The sequence below is a fragment of the Mastigoproctus giganteus genome, chromosome 5 (genome assembly GCF_048544385.1).
Source record: "Mastigoproctus giganteus isolate SK-2022 chromosome 5, ASM4854438v1, whole genome shotgun sequence".
NCBI classification, from domain to species: Eukaryota; Metazoa; Arthropoda; class Arachnida; order Uropygi; family Thelyphonidae; genus Mastigoproctus; species Mastigoproctus giganteus.
The window spans coordinates 7705591-7723893 of NC_143579.1; the positions used below are offsets into that span (position 1 = coordinate 7705591).

Sequence of the window (18303 nt, forward strand, 5' to 3'; positions counted from 1 at the left end):
CAGTAATGAACACTTTTTCAAGAAAAGGGTGAACGGAAAGTGGAGATGGAAGAGCCCAAATGGATTAACAACTAATGAAATCAACTTAATCCTCACTAACAAAAGATATAGTAGTAGTAGTAGTGGCGGCATGTGATGCAAGAAAGCATGTGTATGAGCTTATGCAGCATCAGCCAAAAAAAAAAAAAAAAAAATCACACCATTCCCTCCAAATGCCTGTCCAGTTCTTCCTTAAATTTATTCAACCTATCAACTTCCACAATGACAGATGGAAGTTTGTTCCAGCAATTAACCGCCCGCTAGCTAAAGGCAAATTTCCACACATCCATTCTACATCTGTCTTTTCTTAATTTGAATTTATGCCCCCTTAGGTTCGTAATCTGAATAAGTGGAAGGATCCCATCAGAATTCAGCGTGCTCAACCCATTCAAGGCCTTATATACCTCAATCAGATCACCACGCAGGTGCCTAGTCTCCAGCCACTGCAATTTGCAGAACTTAAGCCTCTCTTGGTAAGAGGATCCCTTCATTCCCCTTACCAATCTTGTTGCCCTTCTCTGTACACACTCAAGTAAATCTACATCCTTCCTAAAATGAGGCCTCCAGACCTGTACGCAGTACTCAAGGCGTGGCCTGACCATTGCCTTATACAGAGGGACAATCACCTCCTTTTCCCTGCTAGCAAAATTCCTATATATCATTGACAAAACCCCATGACCTGCCCTAGCAGCCTGTCTGCATTGCTCAGAAAACTTCATATCTGCCTGCACAATTACTCCCAGGTCTTTTTCATTTTCTACCACCTTAAGTGTAGTACCACACATTTGGTACGTTTCTCTGGGGTTACTTCTACCCATATGCAGTACTTTGCATTTGTCAAGGTTAAACTTCAGTTGCCACTTCTTAGCCCATCTGCCCAAATTATCTAGATCCTGTTGCAGTAGCACACTGCCATTACTGTCATTAACAACCCTGCAAACATTTGTATCATCTGCAAACTTCGACATTAAGCCTGATATACCTTCATCAATATCATTGATAAATATACAAAACAACAGTGGACCCAACACCGAACCCTGTGAGAATCCACTAATAACATTAGTCCAAGAAGAGCAGCACTCAATGATTACAACCCTCTGTCTTCTCCCACTTAACCATCCTTTTATCCATTGTAGCAACTTACCCTTAATACCATTCTGCTCCAATTTGTACAATAGTCTTTCATGCGCAACAGTGTTAAAAGCTTTCCTGAAATCAAAATTATTTTTTGCATCCAGTTCCTTTGTAACCACATCATAATATCCTATCAAATTTGTCAGACAAGACTTTCCCTTAACAAACCCATGCTGTGTCTGAATTATTGCAGCAGTCTTGTCTAGATGATCCTGCAATGCATCTTTAACCAGTGACTCCATTATTTTACCCAGAACAGATGTTAAACTAACTGGTCTGTAATTACTCGTGTCACCTTTCGATTCCACTTTGTGAATTGGGGATACATTTGCACATCTCCAGTCCGTGGGAACCTCCCCTGAGTCCAAGGATGCTCTCATAATTATGGCTAAGGGTTTGCTTAGTTGCTTTGCCGCCTCTTTAATATAACTGGATAGATCCCATCCACCCCAGGTGCTTTTCTTATGTTTAACTTCAACAATTTCTCCTCCACTTTGCTCTCAGTTATTACAAAATCATTAAGTATCCTGCTACAATTTGATAACCTTCTGCCATTTCCAAATCTTAATAACTCCTCGTGTGTGAATGTAGATGCAAAATACTCATTCAGTTTGTTTGCTATCTGGGCAGGATCATCAACAGTCGATCCATCGATATCAAGTGGACCAATCAGATTCATCCCCTTCCTTTTAGAGTTTATATAAGTAAAGAAATCCTTGCTGTTTTTCTTAGCATCTTTTGCCAAGGATTTCTCGTAATCTGCCTTCGCCTGCCTAACCTCCTTTGTGACCTGATTACAGACTAGCTTATATCTGCCACAGGTTTCTGAGTCGCTTGATAATTTATATGCATCCCATGCATTTTTCTTCTCTGTTACGAGTCTCATTAGTTCATTTGATAACCATTTAGGCCTAAACCTTGAACAGTATTTCTTAATAGGTATGAAACTTTTAGTAGATTCCACAATTAATTCCTTGAATGCTTCCCACTTAGAATTTACTGTTGGTAACATCGTCAGTTTATCCCACTGTACAGAATTTAAAAACTTTCTGAGACCACTGTACTCACCTTAAGGAAGCAAAAACCCTTTCCTTTACCCCTGATGGTAAAGTTATAATATTCGTGAATGATGTTACCATCCTGAACAAGGTAAACGTTGGAAGTGATCACAGAATGGCAAGATGCACACTTGATATAGATCTAAGAAAAGAAAGGAAAAAAACTGACTCGAGTAAATAATACAAAGGTCTTTGAGATAACAGAAGAGGAGAAAAAGCAGTATGTACTGGAACTTAAGAACAAGTCTGAGCTTCTGCAGACTGCTCAGGACCAAGATATCGATGAGGAATATTATAACTTTCTGAAATTGATAAAGCCCAAGAAACCTATAGGTAAAAAGAAATCCAAAGAAGAAAAAATTAGTCAAGAAACACTTGTTATGATGAACCGAAGACAACAAATGAAAAGGAAGATAAACACTGACAAGGAGAAAATTGAATATACTGAGTTATGAAAATTAGAAAGAGACTCAAAGGACATAAGATTTAACACAGGAAAAGTAGAACAAGCATTAAGGGAAAACAAAGGACTTAAATCAGCAGCCATGAGCAGTAATACATAAAGACAAATGATACTGAAACTGAAGAATAGCAAGGGTGTACTTATAAATAGCAAAGAAGGCAAATTCAAATAGCAGAAGACTGTGGGAACTGGGTCTTTCTTAATCTTATCTTCTTTTAATTCTATTTTTTTTATAATACCTCCAGCTTACCTTCGAACCTCAATGAGCTGTTGCTGTAAGTTTAAATTCGCAACTGGGATCCTCACTCCCTTCCAAAGTCCACAAGCTATCTGCCGCTCAATTATTTTATTTTATTTACCTTTTTCAGTATCAGAAGATTCCATGTAATGAGGATTTTCTTTTATTCTTCCCCCAATCAGCATAAGCCCGGTGGTTTGCTATAGAGCTGTGTGTATTTCTCTTGAATGATGACACATTTTTATTATCAACATAAGATTTATTATTGCACAGTTAGAATCATATGGAAAATACAAACACTAAATTAATCATAAATATACAATCACTCACTGCTTTCTTCTACGCTACATAATTACAAAGCTCTCATATACCTCTTTCCTTCCCATCCTCCATTTATAACCATGTAAAACATGTGAGCAATAAAAAATACTAAATTAACCAGTGTATACCATTGTTTGATTCATACTCCTTCACAGTAATACATATGGATAATCTCTCATATAATCTCTACTTTCACATACACATATAATTATCTTATATATTTTTTCTATCCCTTCTTCCACATGCAATGCATAAGACTAAAAGTATTTTTTTTTATCCCCCTTTCTTAATCAACCTCTTAAAAGTGCTTCACAACAAACCAATTGTGGGAACTTATCCCTTTTTTATTCTCTGATTCACTTTTCCGATGTGGTTTACAACCTAAACATGTATTTACACACACACACATATATATACATAATTACATTATATTTCCTTCCTCTCTCTCTCTCTCTCTCTCTCTCTCTCTCTCTCTCTCTCTCTTATTACACATGGACATCAAATTGGACATATAACCTTCTCTGGCCTTTCGGATCTTTCAGTGGGGTATGAACAAACTGGTTGCTCCACTCAGAGCACTAACTATTTGTTAATAACAATAACATCTAATACATTACTCCACATATGCTTTTACATCAGCTAGGTAACTCACACTCTCACACTTTTTCTCTCTATCTACCACTGTCCCCCCCTTTTTTTTATAATAAGTATTCAGCTCAACCTAACAGTCCTATTCATTGTCTATCAGTTAACATAATCAAAATTTAAGGACTTACTTTCTCTGCCTTTCTCTTTTCTTCCCACTTCCTCAATTGGGTTCCTGGCTTCTGATCTCTTTCAAGTGGTCGTCTTCCTTCGTCTGGCTTACTGGTCCACTAGGCGTACATCTCTGGACTGCATTGTTTGTTGGTTCTCTCCATAATACAAAGGTTTTGCTTTTGGGACACTGCTCTGGCCATTCATTTAGACTTTCTTGCAACTATCTGCACTTCTCATATCATTTTCTTTCTTATTCTTTTCCCCTCACTCTACTTTTATTAATACCCACTGAACTGTGGGTTTTTCTGGAGTTGTAAGATTGGGGTCTTAAAGACTACTATAGAGAATTATACAAGGAGCAAGGGAATGATGCCAGCAGTGGGGAAGATGGATCACAAATTAGTAACGCATACGATATCCTTCGTATGTGTTACTAACGGGTATCCTGGAAGGATACCCGATATCCTTCCAGGTGAGGTAGAACATATGTTGAAGAAAATGAAGAATCAGAAATCCCCCCTGGGGGGATGAAGTTACTGTAGAGTTGTTAAAATTGGGAGGAAGAGACATGACACAAAAACTGGCAAGACTCTTCACAAAATGCATTAGAAAAGATATGATGCCTAAGGAGTGGAATAATGCAATCATAGTTTTGCTGAATAAGAAAGGAAATTATAGACCAATTAGCTTGTTATCCCACATCTATAAGTTGTTCACAAGTGTCATTACTAACAGATTAGAAAGAATACTTGATGAGAATCAATCAAAAGAGCAAGCTGGCTTTAGGACAGGATTCTCAACTATGGATCACCTTCACATAATATCACAGCTAATGGAGAAAGCAAATAAATATAAAACACCATTATGCCTGGCATTTGTGGATTATGAAAAGACATTCGACTCCATACAGCATAAGGCAATGTTTCGGGCACTGGAAAGACAAGGCATAGATACCCCATATATTATGATTGTGAAGAAAATATATGAGAATGCAACCTCCTTTATTAGACTAGACAAAGACAGTAGTAAATTTAAAACTGAGAAAGGAGTTCGAAAAGGAGACACAATATCTCTGAAGCTGTTTACTGCTGCCCTTGAGGAAGCTTTCAGAAGATTAGACTAGTCGCAGAAAGGAGTTAATGTGAATGGAGAGTATGTAAGCCATTTATAGATGACATTGTGGTCATAAGTCACGAACCCAAAGAATTAGAGGAAAATCTTAATCAATTATGCAGAGTTAGTAAGGATTTTGGACTAAAGATGAATATGGCTAAAATGAAAGTAATGATGAACAAGTATGCCATAAAATAGGATATAATCATTGAAGTAAGAGTAATTGAAAAGGTGGAGTCATATACTTATCTGGGGCAAGTCATTAGCTGTAATAATGATAAATGGCTGGAAGTCAAGAGAATAAATTTTGGATGGATAGCATTCAGGAAATATAGTCACATACTGAGGAGCAATATCCCAATTTGTCTGAAGCATAAAATAATGAACCAATGTATACTCCCCACCATGACTTATGGAAGTGAAACTTGGGCACTCACCAAAAGAATGGAAGAGAAGCTGATAACTACACAGTGAAGAATGGAATGAATTATATTAGGAATCAGACTGTTAGATAAGAAGAGAAACACATGGATTAGGCAGCAAACTCAAGTAAAGGACATTCTTATCAAAACTAAAGAACTAAAATGGTCTTGGGTAGGAACACATAGCTCGAAGATATGATGACAGATGGACTAAGAAAATAACAGAATGGTACCCAAGAGGAGATAGAAGAAAACCTGGAAGCCAACGACGGAGATGGACAGATGAAATTCATGAGTTTGTGGTAGTAAATGGATGGCCATTGCACAAAACAGAAGGAACTGTAAAGTTGCTCGAGAGGCCTTCACCCTGCAGTGGATTGAAAATGGCTGATGATGACGATGATGACTAAAGCAATTGATGGTGAGTGGAATGAGACTGATATATTTCATAGCAAACTTTGCTTATAGTTTGCTGCAAAATGCATTATAACCACATACAGAACTTAGGCTATTACCCTACCTGTACACTATTAAAATTGAACCTGTTTAATGTACCAAATCAAATAATGCAAAAACCCTTGCATATGTTAGCATCAAAGCTAGTAGGGACAACTTTTATTTATTTATTTTTTTATTTTTTTATTATTTTTTTTATTTATTTATTTTACTTTAATTTTTTTGGCTGATGCTGCATAAGCTTGCTTTCTTGCATCAAATGCCTCTACTAATGCTAATGCTAACTTCTTAAGTAGCAAGAACTGCTAAAGTCATCTTTTGTGACTAACATACCTAATCCTTCTCAGTTTGATTTTGATGAGATTTGATATCAATGCCATATTCACTATCATTCTAATAAAATATGCCAAACCTTATTTTGTCAGATAATTGGATCACCATATCCATAATGGTTATGCCTGGTTCCTCTTACTCAAGATGATTTCTTAGAAGTTACACTCTTTTCTGTTAGACATTACATCTTTCTATTGTTCTTTCTACATACAGAAAAATATGCTTCAGCATGGGGAATCCCTATTCTCCATAACCAGTTGAAGTCCTTATGATGTACTCCAATCCACTATTGTTAAATCCATCCAGCTCACTCCTAAATTCTGGACTTGGTATATCAGTGGTGTCCCAATTATCTGGAATTATAACAATGAAACATTCTTCATACTTTTACCTTCCTGAACATCAAATTTATTAGGTTTCCTCATAAATTATAGAAATGTATATTCTGTAAGCCAATAGTCACAGGATGATTGCATCCACATCTCCAATCAACCAATGTTAAGGGAGGTAATTATATAATTTACAGAATTCTCAAAATGTTAAGGGAGTAATTATCTAATTTACAGAATCCTCAAAATACGTAAGGGTTCCACTCTTCAGGATGGGCTTCACTAACTTCAGATCAACTCTTGCAAGTATGGATAAAATGTGGCAGAAAATGTGGCAGAAAACACCATGTGACAAAATTCCAGTCCATTACTTGCTCTCCATCAACTCTGCATTTCTCCATTCTCATAGTAACATGGAGAATGGGGGAGCAAAATGAATGGCTGACATAAATATAAATTTGTTTAATGATGTAGGATATGATATGAAAACAGACTTGCTCAAAAAATATTTATATTCTGAAAGAAGGTCAGTTTATCCTATATAGATTTTTTTTTATCTACATAATAATTATTTTTTATATACAGTAATTAAATTTAATTTTAAAACATACAAAATAAAATGAAATTAAAACATTACCAGGAAGAATATGTATATGATGATGGCCATCAATATGACTAGGGAAACTGTGTGTTATCTTTTTAAACAGTTCTATTTGACATTTCAGTTCACTTTCAACCTAAAAAAAGGAAAACAGAAATCATACCTTAATAACACATTCAGTATTACTACCATGTGAATTATATACTATTAATTATTATTTTATTATAACAGTGCAATTATTGTATTTTATTGTTCTGGAACAAACTTTTAATAATATAATTTTTAAGAATACAAGATGGAAGAATAAAGTGTCATTTTGGAAAAATATATATTCAAAGGCATACACAGCATTATCAACTAAAGATTAGCAATGTAACACTTTTATACCATTTGGGAAATTTTTCTGTAAACTAAAACAGGATGATGCTAGTGAGGAGCTAAAACTACCTGTAAACATAGCATGCTGTTCACAGTATGCTATGAAAAGATAAAGAAGGAGAATTAAAAGATTTAAAAAATGGAAAATAAAGAATAAAACAGAATGAAATTGAAAGTCAATACTGGGCAGGAAGTACAATTGTAAAGGGCCTTACCCAAGGTGGTGAAACTGCAGTCGAAGAAAGACAAAGACTTCCAATACATGCAACACTAAAGGCAAAATGTTGACATCAAGTAGAGAGAGAGAGAAGAAAATAATTAGGGGTGGGAACACTAACTTCTTTATTAGGATGGCATCGGTCACTGTGGGTCTTAAACGGTCATATTTCATGAAAGGGGCATCCAATCCACAGCTAGTTCACTTTCTCAAGTGAACTAGCCATGGATGCTCCTTTACAACCAAAAAAACACTGGCAGAAACACAGAATAGTAACATTCAGAGTGGATACTCTCAGAGGCAATAATGCTAATTCCAGTTAGCTATTAAAACACACAGAAAGTGGGGTCACCAATGTAAGAGTGGAGAAACAACCTCAATGTTGGCAAATTTCCTTCAGAGAGTTTTTCTATATTTTTAAATTGTTATGTAGGTTACATCGAGTGCCTTGACTGCAAGTATAAAATTCATAAAATTATTGCTGTACACGAAAAAAAATAACCCTATAAGAAATGAAAATATACAAAATTTTAACAGAAGTAAAGATTTGGTAAAGGATTTTCTGAAATTTTAATAGCCAAGTGATAGGGACACCAATTATATACTTTTATTTCTGCAATTTGAAATAAATCCATTTTTGTATAGTGTTATTTTGTTTTTCTCTTTTATTTAAATAATAGTGATGTATTCATAAATTATTTTTGAGAATTATTTATAGAATAATTTTTTACACCTTTAAATAAATATATTTTTGTAAGAAAAATAAAAAAAAAAATATTTCTAAATGTTAGATCTGTATGTTTACAATATAGAATTTTCCTTATTTTTGCCTGTTAGTATAACATTTTGTGATAAATTACAATTGTACCGATTTCCAAAGGGTCACTCCAAGTAAGGAAGTACCGATTTCCAAAGGGTCAATTGTACCAATTTACAATTGTACCGGTTTCCAAAGGGTCACTCCGATTTCCATAAGGAACCTGTTGTAGCTGAGTAGTGAGGGTACAGAAGTACACACATCTGAGTGATCATGGTTCAAGCTCATGTAACCACTAAATGCTCTGATGTTCTTGTATTCTCTCCACCTTGTGTGAACTCTTCTGATCTTATGTTGTCATCCCAGAGTATAAACAGAAAATTTATTTTTATTTTTCTATAGAAAAGATCTTTTGTTCTTTTATTTTATTTTCTAAGATGCAAATTGAAGATCAGAAATTATAAGATGCAAAAATTTATCACAAAATGTTATAGTAACAGACAAAAATAAGTTTAATTTTCCTTAACTTTCAAAAAAATTTTCTCTAACCTCTTTTAAGTTGATCTCTGATTTTGTGATGCCATCTCTCAATCCAAATTTTCCTTTAAAAAGGTTTTGCTTGTTCAATAAGGACAGCACATCTTTAGGTGGACTTACAGGCTTGCCTTCTGAGATATTAAAATGCAGGCCTACAAACCATAACAAGTCAGTATAATTTACATTTTTACAATTAAGTAAGAAAAGTGGTTCACTGTACACAACATTAATACTGAAAGCTGTGGGAGTAAAAGAACATCAAGAAGTGCTGAAAACATCCAAGCTGTTAGAAGTGAATATGAGTGGTTACCAAAGACAATAAGGCAGTGTTCCTGCAAAGTGCACGAGAGTCAACTGAGCATTATGAGAGTTGTAAAGGGCACAAAAGTTCAAAATTTTCATACCTCAACTATTGCATGCAATTCAGGAAGATAACCGTGATCAATAAGCACAATTTCAGAATCTGATTATATTATGATTTCACATTACAAATCTTCTTGGAGACAGAGTGGTCAGTATCATAGTGGATCAAACTATAATATAGATTAAATTGTTTCATAAAGACCTTTAACTTGTAATTAATGTTAATGAAAATCATGCTCTCTCTCTCTAAAATATTTTATTTATATGCCAATATTCTTAATAACCTAATATTAATGATACACATGTTCTGCTATTTAAACATCCAACCAAATTAAAAAAAAACCAATAAAACAAGGTTTTTCTTTTATAATGCATTCAATTAAAATATTTTTCATGAAAAATAGTAATAGGTATATCATACTACACCAAAATTTTGATTGCTATTTTCAGTCTTCTCCATGTTCCCCTTACTTTTAGGCACCTTCACCAGAAAAGTCACTTTTTGTTTAATAGGCAACTATATTGTGTCATTCTGGAAGTTTCAATGACAGGTTGTACCATATCCATAATAATGTTAAAATAGGCATACCATCCAGGTTTTGGTCAATAGATATAGGGGATCCTGTCTTCCCATCAAAACATGACTGTGTTTTCTTTATACTCTGGCACTGCCATCTACACAATACAAATCAAATTGAGATTTGTCAGAACAATTCTTCTTCTTCTTCTTTGGTCCTTAGCTGGCAGCTGGGGGAGGCGGTTGGCCACGCAACCAGTATGCTGCTGTAGGTGCCGCAGGGTTTCGGACTTGCTCTGTGATGTTCTTCCATACCTTACGATCAATGGCGTCAGTCCTGGCCTGGTTAAGGTCGAGACGTCGGCTCCTCAAGTCATTTTCCACTTGCTTGGCCCACGTTTTCCTAGGCGCGGTCCGTTGGATGCTCCATTGGGTGGGTCGTTGTCTCCAAAGGAGTCTGGATGGTATTCTGTTCGTGCCCATTCTACATACGTGGCCAAACCACCTAAGCCTTCGCTTCTGGATTTGGTCGGCAATGGTTGGTTGCTGTTGGCATCTGGCGAGGATGGTATCATTAGTGATGCGGTCGCGAAGAGAGATGCCCAAGATCTGCCGCAGGCATCGCATTTGGAATACCTCAAGTTTGTTCAAATCTAACTTGAGACAAATCCATGTTTCCGATCCATAAAGAAGAATGGGCAGAATCAAAGTCCGGAAGAGTCGGATTTTAGTCATTGTGGAAATGTTGGTCCTCTTCCACAGACACCATTTGAGCGAGGCGAACGCAGTGGCCGCCTGTCCAATTCTGCTGTGGATTTCCATGGTGGATGCAACTTTCTTCTCCTGGACCAGCGACCCAAGGTATTTAAAGTCCTGCACTTGCTCGATCTGGACGCCTTCGAGATAGATGGTGGCTTGCGACCCATCTGTTGTCAGGGCCTTTGTCTTACCAGCATTGATCTTCAAACCGTATGGCCGGGCAATGCGGGCAATGTCGTAGAGGATGTCCGTGGCTTCAGCGTCGTTACTGGCAAGGATAGCACTATCATCAGCAAACATCAGGTCAGTCATATAGTGATCCTTGTCATATTGTATGCCTTGTCTGTTTCTGAATGCTTGCCTCATAATGGCGTCGACCACGATGTTGAAAAGCAACAGGGAGACTACATCCCCTTGGCGGACTCCAGTTTGGATGGTAAATTCCTCAGATAAATCATTCTGGATGCGCACCTGGCTGGTTAAACCGTTGTATGCAGTTTGGAGGAGTGTGATGACTTTTCGAGGTACATGTTCAACCTCTAGTAGTTTCCATAAGGCAGGCCGGTGGACACAGTCGAAAGCAGACTTAAAGTCAATGAAAACAATGACGGTTCGCTGTCCACACCGGATCCTCTCCTCCATCAGCTGACGAATGGCAAAGATTTGATCACAGCATCCTCGCCCGGGTCTAAATCCTGCCTGTTCTTCTCGACTGGTTTGCTCGCGATGTTTTTGCAGTCTTGACTGGATGATCTTCATAAAGACCTTTCCGATGATGGAAAGGAGGCTGATGCCACGATAGTTCTTGCAGTCCCGGTTATCACCTTTCTTGTGGATCGGTACGATAATGGCTTTCCTCCATGTTAGCGGAATTTGTTCAGTGCACCAGATGGTTTTGAGGAGCGAGTGTAGTCGGCGAAGCAGTACATCTCCCCCGGCTTTGATCGCTTCTGTGGTGACTTGGTCCACTCCTGGTGCCCTGCCATTCTTCAGGGATTGTATGGCTGCTTTCACTTCTTCTACTGTAGGCTCAACATCGACCATGGAGACCTCAGGGGGGTCGATCAAGAGTGCTGTTGCTGGCGGTCCCTGAGGTGGGTCAGAACAATTACTTTTTTTTTTTTCTTTTCCTTTTTAATAATTTTTTCCCAGTATCTGTTCCAATGATTTTTGATCCAGTAAGTATTTCTTTCTCTTGAAATGGACAGTAGTGGTGTGGTAGGGTTTTCTACTACTATGGCGTAAAGTACACAGTATATCACACATCATGCACTGAAAATAGCCATAGTTCAAGTCTATGGTAATTCTGGCAGTGTGGCCCATTTCTATGCTCATACAATCCTAGCCAATCTTTGGTATCAACAACACATTTCTGCCTAGATTTACACTGATTGTTAATTTTCTTGATTACAAGCCATTTCTGGCACGCAACAGTATTTGTAACTGCAAATATAAGTACAGTGTATGCCAACTGGCCTCTACAATCATTTCACATTGAAAATTAGATCATACTGCTTGCTCATTTCCCATTAAAAATGTATCATAAATAAATTTACAAAATGCCGGCTGTCAGCCTTAGGATGAAGGACAAGAAATGTCCTAATTAAGATGGTCAGTACAGTAACAGAACAAACTGTTGCAATAAAATTAAGATGCCAGAGATATAAGTGTATGCGTGTACAAGTATAATGTTAGGCAGAACCTGGAAAGTCAGTTCAACTCTGCCAGGTACTCTGTGATGAGAACTTAGCAGAACAAACCACACAAAGTCTCATAGTTGTGTGAATTTGTGTGGTTTACATGGTGAATGTTACATTCTGCTGTTTTGTTGGCTACTTCACTACCAGGAAGCAGTGATCACCAGGAAAGCTGCTTCCTGGTACCTATGAGGAGGTGGACCTCTACTGTAGATAACAGCCTTAAAATAGGGTAATATGCCACACCCAGTGGAAGTAGTGCTAAACCAGTGAGTGCCAGAAAATCCAGCATCCTTGGTGGCCCAATCAAAGGAACTAACAATGATCCCATCCACAAAAGGTGAACCAATAGAATATCCTGCCCTACGAGGAGTAGCAGTAAAAAAAGTGGAGAGTAGAATTAGATTTTAAAGATATACCTATATAATATATACAAACTAAAACTATAAAATACAGTCTTTCATCTAGACATAATAAAATAAAATACAAAATGAGAATGCAGCATTGATAATCTGACCATACAATTCAATCAAGAGTTCAAAGTCCAGTATAAAAAGGTACACGTATAGCATTGCTATACTTGCATATATACCAATGTTAGAAGTATAGTAAATAAATTTGATGAATTTGAAGTGTTGGTCAAGACATCAAAGGCGGATATTGTTGGGATAGCAGAGACGTGGTGTCACACAGATATTAGGAATGCAGAATTGGAATTTGGGGAGTACAATGTGTACAGAAAGGATAGACACGAGAGGAAGGGAGGAGGTGTTATGCTGTTAATTAAGAAAAACATAAAATCAAAAGAAGTGCATCCAGTTGATATAGATGAACAGTGCACTGTTGAGTCAGTTTGGTGTGACATAAGCACTGCGAAGGCAAAAATAAGAGTAGGAGTATGTTATAGGCCTAATGACTCGAATGAGTACAATGAACAATTGTACAGAGAAATAGTGGGCTAGTAAATCGGAATGCCTTCTAATGGGGATTTTAACTTCCCAGATATTGACTGGAACTTGTTGGTTGGTCACTCGACCACTAGTAAGACTTTTGTGGATTTATTGGATGATTATTTTCTGCAGAAGCATGTTCAAGAGGCAACCAAAGAGAGTAATACTCTTGATCTGGTAATCAGCAGTGATCATTCTTGTATTAAGAATTTGCAGATAAAGGAACCATTAGGTGGCAGTGATCACAGTGTACTGATGTGAGATTTACTTAAAGATATATTTACCTCTGGGATCAACCAGTGAGATCAACTGATGATGTTATCAACCAGTGGTAACATCATCAGAGGGATTCCCTGTACCAGTGGATCAACTGATGATGTTACCAACAGCAAATTCTAAGTGGGAAGCATTCAAGTATATCAGGCTTAGTGTCAAAGTCTGCAGATGATACAAAGGTTGACAGGGTTGTTAATGACAGTAATGTCAGTGTACTACTGCAACAGGATCTAGAAAATTTGGGCAGATGGGCTGAGAAGTGGCAACTGAAGTTTAACATTGACAAATGCAAAGTACTCCATATGGGTAGAAGTAAGTCCAGAGAAACGTACCAACTGTGTGGTATTACACTTAAGGTGGTAGAAAATGAAAAAAAACCTGGGAATTAATCATGGAAGCTACTAAAAGTTTCATACCTATTAAGAAAACTCTTCAAGGTTTAGGCCTAAATGGTTGTCAAATGAACTAATCAGACTTGTGGCAGAGAAGAAAAATGCATGGAATGCATATAAATTATCAGGCGACACAGAACCTATAGCAGATATAAGTTAGTCAGTAATCAAGTCACAAAAGAGGTTAGGCAGGCGAAGGCAGATTACGAGAAATCTTTGGCAAAGGATGCTAAGAAAAACAGAAAGGATTTCTTTACTTATATAAACTCTAAAAGGAAAGGGATAAATCTGATTGGTTCACTTGATATCGATGGTTCGACTGTTGATGATCCTGTCAGATAGCAAATAAACTGAATGAGTATTTTGCATCTACATTCACACATGAGGAGTTATTAAGGTTTGAAAATGCCAGAAGGTTATCAAATTGTAGCAGGCTGCATAATGATTTTGTAATAACTGAGAACAAAGTGGAGGAGAAATTATTGAAGTTAAACATAAAAAAGGCACCTGGTGTGGATGGGATCTATCCACTTATATTAAAGGAGGCGGCAAAGGAAATAAGCAAACCCTTAGCCATAATTATGAGAGCATCTTTGGATTCAGGGGAGGTCCCAACGGACTGGAGATGTGCAAATGTATCCCCACTTCACAAAGGGGGGGGATGAAGGGTGACACGAGTAATTACAGACCAGTTAGTTTAACTTCTGTTCCGGGTAAAATAATGGAGTCACTGGTTAAAGATGCATTGCAGGATCATCTAGACAAGACTGCAGCAATAATTCAGACAGAGCATGGGTTTGTTAAGGGAAAGTCTTGTCTAACAAATTTGATTGGATATTATGATGTGGCTACAAAGGAACTGGATGCGAAAAATAATTTTGATATCATATACTTAGATTTCAGGAAAGCTTATGACACTGTTGCACATGGAAGACTACTGTACAAATTGGAACAGAATGGTATTAAGGGTAGTAGTAGTAGTAGTAGTGGCATGTGATGCAAGAAAGCAAATGTATGAGCTTATGCAGCATCAGCCAAAAAAAAAAAAAAAATCACACCATTCCCTCCAAATGCCTGTCCAGTTCCTAATTAAATTTATTCCACCTATCAACTTCCACAACGACAGATGGAAGTTTGTTCCAGCAATTAACCACCTGCTGGCTAAAGGCAAATTTACGCACATCTATTCTACATCTGTCTTTTCTTAATTTGAATTTATGCCCCCTTAGGTTCGTAATCTGAACAAGTGGAAGGATCCCATCAGAATTCAGCGTGCTCAACCCATTCAAGGCCTTATATACCTCAATCAGATCACCGCGCAGGTGCCTAGTCTCCAGCCACTGCAATTTGCAGAACTTAAGCCTCTCTCTCTCTCTCTCTTGGTAAGAGGATCCCTTCATTCCCTTCACCAATCTTGTTTCCCTTCTCTGTACACGCTCAAGTAAATCTACATCCTTCCTAAAATGAGGCCTCCAGACCTGTACGCAGTACTCAAGGCGTGGCCTGACCATTGCCTTATACAGATGGATAATCACCTCCTTTTCCCTGCTAGCAAAATTCCTATATATCATTGACAAAACCCCATGACCTGCCCTGGCAGCCTGTCTGCATTGCTCAGAAAACTTCATATCTGCCTGCACAATTACTCCCAGGTCTTTTTCATTTTCTACCACCTTAAGTGTAGTACCACACAATTGGTACGTTTCTCTTGGGTTACTTCTACCCATATGCAGTACTTTGCATTTGTCAAGGTTAAACTTCAGTTGCCACTTCTTAGCCCATCTGCCCAAATTATCTAGATCCTGTTGCAGTAGTACACTGCCATTACTGTCATTAACAACCCTGCCAACCTTTGTATCATCTGCAAACTTCAACATTAAGCCTGATATACCTTCATCAATATCATTGATAAATATACAAAACAACAGTGGACCTAACACCGAACCCTGTGGGACTCCACTAATAACATTAGTCCAAGAAGAGCAGCACCCATTGATTACCACCCTCTGTCTTCTTGCACTTAACCATCCTTTTATCCATTGTAGCAACTTACCCTTAATACCATTCTGCTCCAATTTGTACAATAGTCTTCCATGCGCAACAGTGTCAAAAGCTTTCCTGAAATCCAAATATATGAAATCAAAATTATTTTTTGCATCCAGTTCCTTTGTAACCACATCATAATATCCTATTAAATTTGTCAGACAAGACTTTCCCTTAACAAACCCATGCTGTGTCTGAATTATTGCTGCAGTCTTGTCTAGATGATCCTGCAATGCATCTTTAACCAGCGACTCCATTATTTTACCCGGAACAGAAGTTAAACTAACTGGTCTGTAATTACTCGTGTCACCCTTCGATCCCCCTTTGTGAACTGGGGATACATTTGCACATCTACAGTCCGTGGGAACCTCCCCTGAGTCCAAGGATGCTCTCATAATTATGGCTAAGGGTTTGCTTAGTTGCTTTTCCGCCTCCTTTAATATAACTGGATAGATTCCATCCACCCCAGGTGCTTTTCTTACGTTTAACTGCAACAATTTCTCTTCCACTTTGCTCTCAGAAAAATTTATAAAATCATTAAGTATCTTGCTACAAATTGATAACCTTCTGCCATTTTCAAACCTTAATAATTCCTCACGTGTGAATGTAGATGCAAAATACTCATTCAGTTTGTTTGCTATCTGAGCAGGATCATCAACAGTCGAACCATCGATGTCAAGTGGACCAATCAGATTCATCCCCTTCCTTTTAGAGTTTATATAAGTAAAGAAATCCTTGCTGTTTTTCTTAGCATCTTTTGCCAAGGATTTCTCGTAATCTGCCTTCGCGTGCCGAACCTCCTTTGTAAGTTGCTACAGTGGATAAAAGGATGGTTGAGTGGGAGAAAACAGAGGGTGGTAATCAATGAATGCTGCTCTTCGTGGACTAATGTCATTAGTGGTGTCCCACAGGGTTTGTTGGGTCCACTGTTGTTTTGTATATTTATTAATGATATTGATGAAGGTATATCAGGCTTAGTGTCAAAGTCTGCAGATGATACAAAGGTTGGCAGGGTTGTTAACGACAGTAATGGCAGTGTACTACTGCAATTACCTCGCGGACTCACATCTGGTGAGTATGGGCTTGGCACGCCCAGGCTCTTGAGCTAGATATCATCATTCTTCTCTTTCTTGCTTTCTTGGTGATTTCCTTCTACTTACTTGTGACTCTGATTCTCTGTCTCTCTCTCTCTCAGGGTTAACTTGGGAATTTTTTTGGCTGGTGCAGCCTAGGCTTCGGGCTTCCTTGCACCATATAGCTAATAATAATAATAAACAGGATCTAGAAAATTTGGCCAGATGGGCTGAGAAGTGGCAACTAAAGTTTAACATTGACAAATGCAAAGTACTCCATATGTGTAGAAGTAATCCCAGAGAAACGTATCAACTGTGTGGTACTACACTTAAGGTGGTAGAAAATGAAAAAAAAAACCTGGGAGTAATTGTGCTTTCAGATATGAAGTTTTCTGAGCAATGCAGACAGGCTGCCAGGGCAGGTCAGGGGTTTTGTTAATGATATAGAGGAATTTTTCTAGCAGGGAAAAGGAGGTGATTGTCCCTCTGTATAAGGCAATGGTCAGGCCACACCTTGAGTACTGCATACAGGTCTGGAGGCCTCATTTTAGGAAGGATGTAGATTTTCTTGAGTATGTACAGAGAAGGGAACAAGAATGGTGAGGGGAATGAAGGGATTCTCTTACCAAGAGAGGCTTAAGTTCTGCAAATTGCAGCAGCTGGAGAGTAGGCACCTGCAAGATGATCTGATTGAGGTGTATAAGGCCTTGAATGGGTTGAGCACGCAATTTGATGGGATTATGACCCTAATGGCATAAATTCAAATCGAGGAAAGACAGATGTAGAATAGATGTGTGGAAATATGCCTTTAGCCAGCGGGTGTTTAACTGCTGGAACAAACTTCCATCTGTCATTGTGGAAGTTGAGAGGTTAAATAAATTTAAGGAGGAACTGGACAAACATTTAGAGGGAATGGTTGTGTAAATTTTTTTTTTTTTTTTGGCTGATGCCATAAGCTCATACACTTGCTTTCTTGCATCACATGCCACTACTACTACGTTTATGATATGTTCAAAGTCCAATATTGACAAAGGTCAACAAATTTAAAAGTTCCACGATTAAGATTTTAGTCCATATA

The 18303-nt window shown here is 37.7% G+C and overlaps 1 protein-coding gene across 1 annotated transcript in view; it reads right to left on the reverse strand.

Moving 5' to 3' along the window:
• The window catches only part of LOC150085150 (carbohydrate deacetylase-like), a 66412-nt gene that overhangs the window by 24115 nt on the left and 23994 nt on the right, over positions 1 to 18303 (reverse strand). The window contains exons 2-3 of the mRNA XM_090373049.1: positions 9168 to 9307; positions 7303 to 7402 (exon numbers count right to left, since the gene is read on the reverse strand). Of these exons, the coding sequence (XP_090229175.1) occupies positions 7303 to 7402; positions 9168 to 9307 (240 nt within the window). The remainder of the gene's footprint in view (positions 1 to 7302; positions 7403 to 9167; positions 9308 to 18303) is intronic.